At 31.6% G+C, this 11694-nt stretch overlaps 1 protein-coding gene across 1 annotated transcript; it reads right to left on the bottom strand.

Annotated features, from left to right (window-relative positions):
• Positions 1 to 2715: 2715 nt before the first annotated feature.
• Positions 2716 to 10868, bottom strand: LOC148627067 (mitochondrial inner membrane protease ATP23 homolog). The gene is made up of 6 exons (XM_088566788.1): positions 10590 to 10868; positions 8023 to 8068; positions 6604 to 6685; positions 5426 to 5560; positions 3834 to 3923; positions 2716 to 2947 (listed from the first exon to the last, which is right to left on the bottom strand). Exons 1-6 carry the CDS (start codon positions 10813 to 10815, stop codon positions 2738 to 2740), a joined length of 789 nt encoding a protein of 262 aa, XP_088422914.1. The 5' UTR covers positions 10816 to 10868; the 3' UTR covers positions 2716 to 2737.
• Between the last annotated feature and the right edge of the window lie 826 nt (positions 10869 to 11694).

The raw sequence follows: 11694 nt of genomic DNA on the forward strand, positions 1-11694 counted from the left end.
ACATTATATAGAGAGATTGTTTATTTAATAAAAGGAAACGCTACTAATTTTAAAGTCTTCACTAAGCATCATTAATGACCTCCTGATGGGACAGACATAGTTTATAGGCAGATCCATTATTGGCGTTCAAGCTATCGCGTGGTTTAGGTGAGAAAATGCTCAGATGTAACGGAACATTGGATTGGTTAATATCTAAAACAAAATGTAAGCCGTTACTTTTGAAAAGTAAGCCGATACTTTTTTTCACTATGCATAAAGTTTTTGTATCGGCTTACTTTTGAAAAGTATGCCGATACTTTTAACAAGTAAGCCGATAGAAATATCCCTATTTTGACATGAACGGCCACTGATACTTATCACACGGAGCATTCTGTTCTGTCATCTTGCAATAACATACAGACATATACACTCTCAGTGAACTAATGCTTAAAGTGATGCGTAGAAAGCTTTTTTTTATTTCAAAAGATTTTTTGACGTAGAATATTGTATGGTAAAATTACAAACATTAATTGTATAAAGCCTCTTTTAAGGGGAGACAATTGGCGGGACTATGTTCTATAGAAATGTAAAGGGAACTTTAGTTTTTTATGTAACAAGAGAGAGTTCGATGACCCCAAATTTTCTTTTTGAAATATGAAAGCATGTCAATTATGTCTTTATTTAAATCCAGACGAAATTCCATCAACCACTTTTTTCATAGTTCGCAAAAGTTAAATTCCCTACAGGATCCATATAAAAATTGCCTTTCTTATGGCTCAATTGTCTCGAAATCAAGTTCAGTGACCTATGTTTTTTTTTATATTTAAATCCTCAAGTTTTGTTCATTTAAGGTCATTTTCTTGAAAAAACGAGGAAAATTTATCTACTAGAAATATTAGGCATGATCTAGCTTAATGCAATGCATATTTGTACTGCTTGTTCATGTGTGTATGATTTTTTTGCTATTGCTCTTGGTGTCCTTTTTTGTCCATGAATTTCTTATTTAACACCAGTATTTCCTCACATATCTGGTATAAGAATTTTGCTTGCAAATATGACTGGGCATGGCTGGCTATTGATATTTTATGAGTTTAAAGTGAGTATATATAATAAAAGCAGATAAGAACAAGAACACTTGAGCAAAAAACCATATTAACGTAATTTTGTAACGTTCAAGTTAGAGAAGAATGAAAAAAGAAAAAAATCCCGCAGATTGGAAGTGGTTGAACTTTAAATTGTGCATATTTTCTAAGCATAAACATTTCTATGCAGCTTAAAAGTCATTAAAAAACTCAGTATGCTTCATTAAATTTTCTTTTAACACGGAAATTTAAGCAAACTAGAAATACTGTGAGCAAGCTAACAAAGAGAATACCCACCACTTCAACTGCAGTTAAATGTAAAAACTAGACTCATGGGTGGCCTTGAGCTGACATTTTTCATCCTGTGGAGTTGTCTCTGACATATTCACCATTTTCACTCTTATAATACAACATGCAAGTTCATTATCTCCCTTTGGAGTATTCCAACAGTAAATTGATTACCTCTAGTACAACTACATATGATGCCAAACCTTCCTATCAAATTTTAATGAAATCCCTTGAGCAAATTAAGAGGAGTTGAGATTATAAGGTTTTAACATGTAAAACCCTTAAATTGGATTATTTCCTTTTGGAGTTCCCCAACAGTAACCACACATTCCTACATGAACATCTACATATGTCAAGCCTAGCTGTAAAATTTCCTAAAAATCCCTTGAGCGGTTGAGGATCCACCCTTTTTTTGGGGGGTGGGGGTGGGGAGTATGATTAAAGATTCTATATAAGTTAGAAAGTCAAGCTTTGAAATGTGGTGAATACAGGAAATAAGACCTCTTTATCAAACATTCAATTGGGTGTGAATAGTTCAGACCACTCCATCTTTTTCCTGTTATCTCAACAACAAGAAAAGTTATTGGTGAACCAATGTCCTGTGAATACCAGTTTATTTTTATGATGAAATAATATTTCAATGAAGGTTGACTGTCGATACTGGTTCTCTGTTTTGATTTTGGTCAAGGTAAAGTTTGACCATGACCCTGATTAAGGACCTATTCAAATAATCTCTTTGTCTTCCTTGACAAAATGACATGAACAATAAAAGACCCTCATATTTTTAAAGGAGAGAGAAAAATTTCAAGCATTAGGTGGATCCCAATATACAACACATAATACATTTATATATCATCTTGTTAGATGTTTTTCTTATTTCTGATGAATAATCAAGTCAAACAATATAATTTTCTGCAAATTTTGTAATTTCCATATCAAGAAAACACATCATAATGGCTTTTCACATGACAAAGGGAAAGAGGATTGGTGATATTGATACTGACAGATTACATTCCTTGAATAATAACAAAAACGTTTTGGGTCACTTACTCACATTTTTCATTATAGCTAATTTTTATATAGCTGTTTCTCTGAAAAATAATCACAGTAGTAGGGTAGGAAACTTACTCAAATTCTAGCCAGTCCTGAATACAATTTTTAAATATATTTACTATATGGCTATACAGATTTTTTTCTAAAATTAGCCAGCCCTGCCAAAAAAACAGTCAGTCTTGGGTTGGCGGGCAGGCTACTATTGCTCTGACAGTAGGTCCTTCAATATCAATATTCTCCTAGAGGAATTAATCCTAACATATTAATGTATTTAATGAATGTTTAACAATTTTTAACCAAAAAAAGATAGACAAAAAATAATATTTTTATTTGAATTAATCTCCTGATGAGTCTGTATAGCCATGTATTTTCCCTTCTACATATGACAAATAAGCGTCCCGAGTAAACTTCCGTGGTATCCGACCAACAGGCTCAAGGTCTGCATAGCATTGATCAAAGACCTTATCCACAGCTACCATGGCCTTTTCTATGGAAACATTCCTTACTAATACAACAGACTGTAGAGCTTTATTCTTCACACAGGTCTGTGAATAAATACAATTGTTCCATTAAACATTTAAATTTGTCTGAACATTTTTTTTTACAACAAGCAAATAGGTGTTTGATATGGTGTAAAAATGTTTTAAAGATATCTTCTACAAACCAGAGGCTTCTAGGGGCCTGAATCACTCATCTGCTTCATTTTTTTCTTTTCAAGGACAATACCTCTCACAAGAAAGTCATCCTGCTACTTTAACAAAAGATACTTTTGTGGGCCTGGTTACATGTACAAGGATCATTTCATTAATTGAAAATCTTTTTGCTATCTGTTAAGGTTTTCAAGATATTTGTTAAAACATCCATGGGCCAGGTAAACTTAAAATGCATGAAATGAAACTAGTGGCTTTAGAAAGTCTGAATCACTCATTTGGTTTGATAAGCTACATTCAATTTCTTGAAAAAGCTGCCATGTTTTTACATGAAAAAAAAAATTCCCAACAGTCATTTCATGCAGGATACCCTAAGGAACAATCATACCAACTTGCATTGAATTCAATACAGTAGTTTGTGTCAAAACATCATTATAGCATTATAATTAAACCAAATATTTCTATAGACAAGCTTTTAAACTGATCCAGAAATTAGGAATTTCCCAATACAACAAATATCATACTGCCCTTCACAAAGACTTTACTAACATGAAAACATTATGTACCAAGGCCTACTGGTATGTGTCTTATTATATGTACTAGGAACTTTTTTTTAAACAAAATTTCCAAAGCATGTCTATCAAATATCCTGTCTGGAATGAATTAAGAAAATCTGTAGGCAAAAAAGTGAGGTAAATGTCAGCTTAAATTTCAAATACATGAGGAATCCGAATGGTGCAGATAAACAGAACAATATTTGCCAAAAGAATAATAGTGTTACCTGGTGAGCTTCTTTGTAATCAAAAATCCCTGCTTCATTGTTCATTAGTGCAGATCCAAAGGTACAATGGGAGAAATTTGAAGCTCTTATCTGAAATTAAATCACACAGTTTTCATTTAAAATATCCTTTAACACAGATATGCCGGAAGTAAGCAATTTTACCCTTATTGAATGATCACACATTTGCACCTTTTATTGTATCCCAAATTTTTTTATAGTTTTCTTCCCTCATACTGTGAAAGTACTATTGTTCATTGGTTAACAATTTTCGTGGTTTTTGTGGGAAGTCCAATCCATGAAATTTGGTTCCCATCGAAATGAAGATTTCAATGGATGTATATACTGAAAACCTCAAACCACGAATTAAAGTATTTTGTACTTTCACAGTTGTATTTTTTTACTCCTTTTGCATGGTTCATATAATTTTTATCAAAAACCTATGTTACATTTCCATATTTGAGCAAAAATTTCGGACTATGCCCTATTATATTTGTATCACTGTTATAATCATAGGTACAAAGTAACCTAAACCATAGTATCTTAACTTTAATAATAGCCAGGGGTGTAGTCAGATAATGTTGAAGCTTTTTAATGGAAGAAAAATTTACATGACATACATTTTATTGGTGTCTTTTGGAGAGATATAGAAGCTTAAACTGTGTGACTTACAGCTTTAATGTCAAACACAAATAGCATTTATGACAGCATAACATGAGAGCAAAATTGATAATTATAATAAATAGCTGCACTAGTTACATGATACCCTATCCAAATTATTTTGCTGTTTAAAGTTCCATAACTCAGAAACTGAAAGTCTCAAAAGAATGACCAATAACTCCACAAGTCAATAAACAGTTCACCAAAGTTATATGAAAATTGGATTTTTTTCTTAGTTACTGTCCAAAACCAGGAACATCCTTCCTGTTTTTTTTTTTAAATAAGTATAGCTAAAAATAGAAATAAATCAACTATTTAAGTAGCACTCAAGCTAAGAATCATGCAAAATGTGATATATGGTTGGAAAGCCTACATATTTTTGTTTTTGATATTTTGTTTAAAATGCTTTAGTAAACAGAAATTAACATTTGGTTTTTCATATAGCCCATGCTCTTAGGAGATAAAAATTATATAGAATGCACTGTAGATTTCAAAATTAAGGGAGATAACTCTGTAAATGGCACTCAAATATAATAGAATCTATTGGATTTTCAATGTTGATTATCTCCTAAGAGCAGGCAGATCTGAATTAATAATTACACATTTCACTGTATAGACCCATAAAACAACTTAATTACAAAAATAAAAATATTTTAGCCTTTTTTGGGGTGTATTACATCTTTCAGATTTTGCATGATTCTTACAAAGACAGCTACTTAAACAATTTGAAAGGTAACTTACAATTGACCACAGTTTCATGAAAAGAGCTCTGTGTTTTTTTATTTTTATTTGAAAAATGGAATTACTCTCTTTATAAATTAAGTGCCAAAACTCCAAAATATGTATTTAGGAGCTTATACAAAATACAATAGATTTAAACGATTCACCCATGTATCAAGTTGTAAATTAGTGAGAAAAAAATTTAAAAAACTAACCTCTGTACATGCCACATGCTCTAGACTTGTAAAATCCACCTTTGCTCGGCAGTTATCAAATGCATGAGTCAACTCATGGGCTAAAACATGACAGCATGTCTGCCTTCTGCGGGAATTATTTTCACAAATAACAACCTATAAATACATTTAAATATATACAAATTCTGTTACTTTCATACTAGTAATAGAACTTTAATTTCTTTCTCAACTGCAGCTGGCCCCAAAACATCATTATACACATGTACAGCAAAAGAGTTGCCTCTATAAACTCAAGTGACACAAAAATAAAGATTGGGTGAGAATGAAACAAGACATACAGAGGACAGAAATTCATGACTAGTGACAGGTGCAAAAATGTGGTGGGGTCAAAATACTTTGGCATGGTCACAACCCCCCACCCCCCTTTTAAAATCTGGCAAATGTGGAAATGATATAACACAATTAAACACACCTAAAAATCAGTTCAAAAAGGTCCGAGTCCTTTGTTACTGTGGAAATAAAGAAACTGAATAAATTACAAAAAAGTACTAAGTAAGGATTACTAGCAATTGACTGACATACCAGCTCCTGACCAATTTAAAACTGCAAAAAGTTATGTCCCCACCATATGTACAATCAATCCTAATTCTCCCCATGCAGAGTAAATCAGGGTACATCAGTCATATCATAAGGGCACAACCAATGTAATGCCAATATAATGATTTAATTTCTATGTAAAAGACCCTATGAGCGAATCAATATTAATACCAAAAAATGCTATCCTTAACGATTAGACAACAATATTATAACTATATCCCTTAGGAATGAGCCTATTAACTCTAGGCAATAGTCAAAAGGGAGAGTCAAAAAGGAAAGTTGGTATACAAAAGTAACAAATAACAATATCAAGGTAAAAACTGAAAAGTTCGGAAACCACCACCATGGTCCTGACTTGGTATAGGCATTTTCGATAGAAATGGTGGGTTAAACCAGTTTCATATTGCGATTAACCTCCAATTCCATTATTTCCAGTATATTGTTATTGGACCTGTAGTGGGCCAGAGTGAGAGTATTCCAATAGCACAGCTAATGAAGCATGTTATCATAATTTTCCTGTAGAAAGAAGCCACCATTTCAGAACTTTGGTACAAGAACAGATACTTTATTGGGAATTTATAATACATGTATCATCAGTATACCTGTTTTGAGTTTGGATCATATCCACCATTACATCTTTCTTTACAAGGTTCACAGGAAATGTGATGTCCCAATCTAATACCACTGCAATGTTAGTATGAATTATACTGCTCAACAACTAAATGCAAATAAAATTTTAAACAACTTACCTTCATTTGTTTTTTACACCTATGCACCAAAATATACCCTGTGTTTGTCAAATGTCTATTTTTTTGTTCAGAGGGCTAAAATGAAGTGATATAAAAATAAAGTTTTCTTTATTATTCAGATATTTTTTACAAATATGAGAAAACTGAGCTGGTGTGTAGTGACTTGTATGGATCTATTTCTGGTAGAAATCAACAAATACTAAGATTACCAAGTTATAGTCATTACTTTAGAATATGACAATTTTCTTTTGATGCCACCTTCTGCTGTAATTGTTGTCATGACTACACTATTTAGATAAAGTCAATCTATATACAAAATCAAAACAATTACATCTACTATTCATGAACATGTATATGCAAGTCCAAGAAAATGACATTTTATATCCCATGTAGCATTACTATGTGAACGCCATAGTTTTTTAAGTAGCTAATATTGTTAGCCACTTCCTGCACTCGTAACTTCAGTACTTTATATTCGCATATGATTTGCATAATTATAAATCTATACTCCACGTGATGCTGCAGATCTTCGCCGTGTTTACCGCCATAGCGTCATAGTTCATACCCTACCGGTGCACCTGGTCCATGCTCCCAGTTTTTAGAGGAGTCTGGGTTGCTCATTTACTTTTGTTACTCTGTATGTATGATTTTAGTTACTTTAAGTTCTTTGTTGTGTATGTCTGTTTTCCATGTCTAGTCTTTGTCCCTGGATTACATTCTTTTGATTACTGCTATAACCTTGGTTCCCTTGATTACTCTTTTTGAAACAAGATTCTATAGTTACTAGAAAATGTTTTGAACATATTTTTAATACTTTCATGGCAACCTGCTGCATAATTGTTTAGTTTAACTATATCTTAAAATGGTTACTATATTAAATTTAACATACATTGTACACTAAGACAATGAACTCATGACAGTAAATGTACTATATACACAGGCATACAGTACAATTAATTTTGGCACAATCATTTGAATTACAAAAATTCTGACATAATGATCTTGGTATCAAACAAACTCTGAAACATTAGTGAAATATTCAAGTAATTACATGTACATGTATTATGTATATCTTATTTATCTTTAATGTAAGTTTATGTAGTAAACTTTAACTTGTTCTCAACAAGCAATTGAATCTTGTTTTCAAAAAACATTTTAGTGACTTTTAAGTCCTGTTTATTAAAACTACTGTAGACTACACATGCATATTACGATCATGAGATTTTTAAATGTTAATGATCATTGAGAACCTCAGTAAAACAGCTTAATTACCAGCCTTTGCTCTTTAATGCACCAAGCATCAACTTCACTAGTGGATCTAAAAAAAATTAAGATTCATTTTGCCAAATTAAAAAAAAACGATTTGTGTTTCCTATAACCTTACCCATCCTATTTTTCCTGGTAAAAAAATGTATCATTAAGTTATTTTTTTTTTTTTTCATTATTCAATAAGCACTATTAAAGTCTGAATGTTTTGCCCATACTCAAGGTAAAAATAGTAAATAAAAAAATCCCAACCTACAAATGTACCTACCCTATTTTTGCATAGGTGTAATAGGAAACTCAACTATTATTTTTTTACTTTCGCCTAATACAAAGCTAACAAATACTCTGTAATCAATTTACTATGTATAATCAATAGCTTCTTGTATTGATAGGCTCGTCCTAATGCAACAGCACTTAAACTACACACAAAAAAAAACATTCATGAATTAGAAGGCAGAGAGATTTTTTTTCCTGACGTTCGGAAAAAAAGATCACTTTTAATATACATTGTATTCTCTAATACATATAGATGTAATTTACAAATTACAGTGAAAATAAGAGAGAATCCAGTTTGTTATTGATAACTTGAATAAATTTACACAGTTCGCTGATCTTTGATAGCTGCTTTCTGTTCAAGACAGGATTGAATTTTAGAATGTTACATTCCATTATATAGTGGTATTCATCACCAATAGTTTCTCCACATAATGGGCATATCCTCTGTTTTCAGAGAGTATTTTGCCACCGACCCCTTTGGATTTGAAGCTTATGACTCATTGTTCTAATTCTCTAAGTGTTACAATATCTTTATCATGGAGTTGTGTGAAAATTTTTAATCTAGATCATGTGTGATTGTATTTTACATTTACTGAACTGCAAAAAGGTACATTTGTATGCAGAAATTTAAAAAATTCACACATGAATGACTGCTAGTAGACTTCTTGTCCCATGCACTGATTTTGCCAGTGTAGGAAGGAAGAACTAACCAGAATACTATAAAATTAGATTTGACCCTAATTACAATGTAGTAGAAGGGCGGATTTAGAATAAGAATCTAAAATTGTTCAGCATTGTAATATATTAAAAAACAAAATACTTCTTGCAATAATTAAAACTCAAACTACTCATGTGGGTACCTTTTTAATTCAAGAGTTTTGTATATTTTAATAGGGATGATCTACTTTTACTTTTTCCTTTTAACACTTGTCCTAAAGTTTCCATTATCATACCACATTTTTATTTCAAGTTAAGTATTTAAGACCAAATGGACTGTGTTTTGTATATTTCAACATCCATATACATTTTTTTACATACAAAATGCAACACAAGGTCTGATGTTATGTTATATTGTAAATACATGTATGCAGATGTACTAATCCCTTTTGGGATTTGACACAAGAGATATTTTTTTTTGCTTTGACCACCACCAGTCAAAGCAAAAAAATATCTCCAGCCCTGAATCCCAAAAGAGATAAGCTGATGTTCATGTAAAGCAGGGAGTGTATATTAGAGGGAGGAGTCACTTGTAATAATCTATATAGAACACTGCACTGCTATTTGGCTGTTTATTAGCCTTTTTTTCCCTCAAATTTCTCTGTTGAAAATAGGTTAACTTTGCTAAGGGTGTTCGTGAAAACAACTGGATGGATTATGATGAATGATGTCCAAAATTAAATTTAAAAGATGTAGAATGGTAACATATATTTTGTATTTATTTAAAATAAAAGGAATATAAATATCTTCCATTTCAAAATGAGGTCTTTTTAAAATAAAAAAAAGCAAAAAATTCACTATTTTACTGGTTCATAAAATATGGTTTATCATTGAATGTTTGTGAAAACTATTACATTTATTGTGCTTTGTATAACAAGGAATGAATAAATGAATGGACCTATATTTTGAGAAAGAAATATCAAAATTTTTGTTTTCCTAAACTGTACCTTAGTAAGTTGTTAATCATTGTTTGTTTCTGTTTGTTTAACCATATGAATTTACTGCAAATTAAAAGATTAAAGAACCTTCTTTAAAATGATATAATTTTTATTACCTAATAATGAGTTTGAAATTTCCTCTGACATTTACTGATAAGTAATAAGTAATTATTGATTTTTACAGGTAAATTTTGATATTTATATTATATTTTAGTGCTTTCAGAACACACCCTTCCTCAGTATTTTCATCATGACTTTGTCATTATCAATTTAATAACATATAAACTAAAATCCCAAATAATTTAATTTCCCCACAGAGTATGCATGTGTCGGATGTAAATCTTTTAAGTTTTAAGTTTAGCCAGTATGCAGACTGGGGAGGCACAGTTATTTTTACACATTATATAGACTTTGTTAGGAGTGACCTAGCTGTGAAATCGTAGCTCTTGATCTTTTCTGTTTTCTGATTTTTGTGATCTAACATAAATCACCAAAATGGCAAAATATAGTTAGAGCTGTGCTTCGCAGCTAGGAGTGACCAGTCCCTGTAATATAAAGTCTGTGTACAATGTATATGTCTCAAATAGAATAAATATCCATTAACATCTTTTCAGGGAAAAAATCTACACTTAGTCTTCGTACCATTCTCTGTACACCATATTACATCTCTTTCACATCTCATGTGATCACTGGCACTATTGTGTCCTGTAAGTTTATCCAACCACCTAAATATAAAAGATTTTTCTTGCTGGAACGCTTCTTTCGTTGTTCCACGCTCAGGATAAAAATTATACCCGTAATCTTCTTCAAGTGATGGCCTCAATTTATGGGAATTGTCATTTTCTGTATTGTTGTCCTTGTTTGACATTTTCACTAACTAATGTACAATTTGTGGACAGGGGGCCGAAATGACAATGCGTTTATCCATAGAAAAAAACTTAGTTTTCAAGACGAATCGTCCCATACATACTTCGATCCAAAAAAGTACAAAATCCGTGGACACGCGAGATTAAATACTCCTTTTCCTCGATAATCATTTTTTTTCTGTCTGATTCGTTAATCTGATCATAATTCGATTTTTTGGTGCCAAACATGTAGCCACACATGTAGAACATGTTAATTGTTTGTTGCTTGGGTGTATCATACTCCAGCTTTCTGACTTGGTGCCATCCGATTGGGGTATGGAGGAACATAATTCTAACTACTTACATTGTAAGAGTATAGGCTGTACGTCTTATCTACAATCAAACCACATCTTCTATTTTTATGAAGAGTAATCAAGGGGACCAAGATTCTCGTGTGCGGAAATCAAAAGAACATAATATTATTCCAAGGACAAAAATCAGACAAAGAAAATAAATGAATAAGTTACATAATAATACCCATAAGCCTCATTGACCTCTTGACCGACATAATATAGCAATTAACAAAGCATGCAAATAAATAATGGACAATGCAAGAGATACATAAACGATGATAAGAGACGGCTTACAAAGTAAAATAAAGGCAGATTAATGAATAGCACTATTTATGATGTTTTTAAATTGATTAAAATTTGATATATTTCTAAACTCATCAGGTAGGTAATTCCATAAAACAGCTGCAGCATATTTAAAAGAGTTCTTACCGTAGGTAGTTGTTCGTACCCTTGGTATATCTACGTGTACGATATTTAACTGATATCATAAATCATAATTTTAATTTTTAAAAACAACAAGAACATGGAACATGGTGGTGACAGTTTTTT

Source organism: Perna viridis, chromosome 1 (genome assembly GCF_037379345.1).
Source record: "Perna viridis isolate PV_CMFRI_1.1 ecotype Kerala chromosome 1, ASM3737934v1, whole genome shotgun sequence".
Taxonomy (NCBI): domain Eukaryota; kingdom Metazoa; phylum Mollusca; class Bivalvia; order Mytilida; family Mytilidae; genus Perna; species Perna viridis.

Coding starts and splice junctions, on each gene's coding strand:
- LOC148627067 (XM_088566788.1), bottom strand. CDS start 10,815: ATGTCAAACAAGGACAACAATACAGAAAATGACAATTCCCATAAATTG. Junction 5,561..6,603: donor ATGATCCAAACTCAAAACAG/GTATACTGATGA, acceptor ATGTATTTATAG/GTTGTTATTTGTGAAAATAA. Junction 2,948..3,833: donor ATTACAAAGAAGCTCACCAG/GTAACACTATTA, acceptor ATTTATTCACAG/ACCTGTGTGAAGAATAAAGC.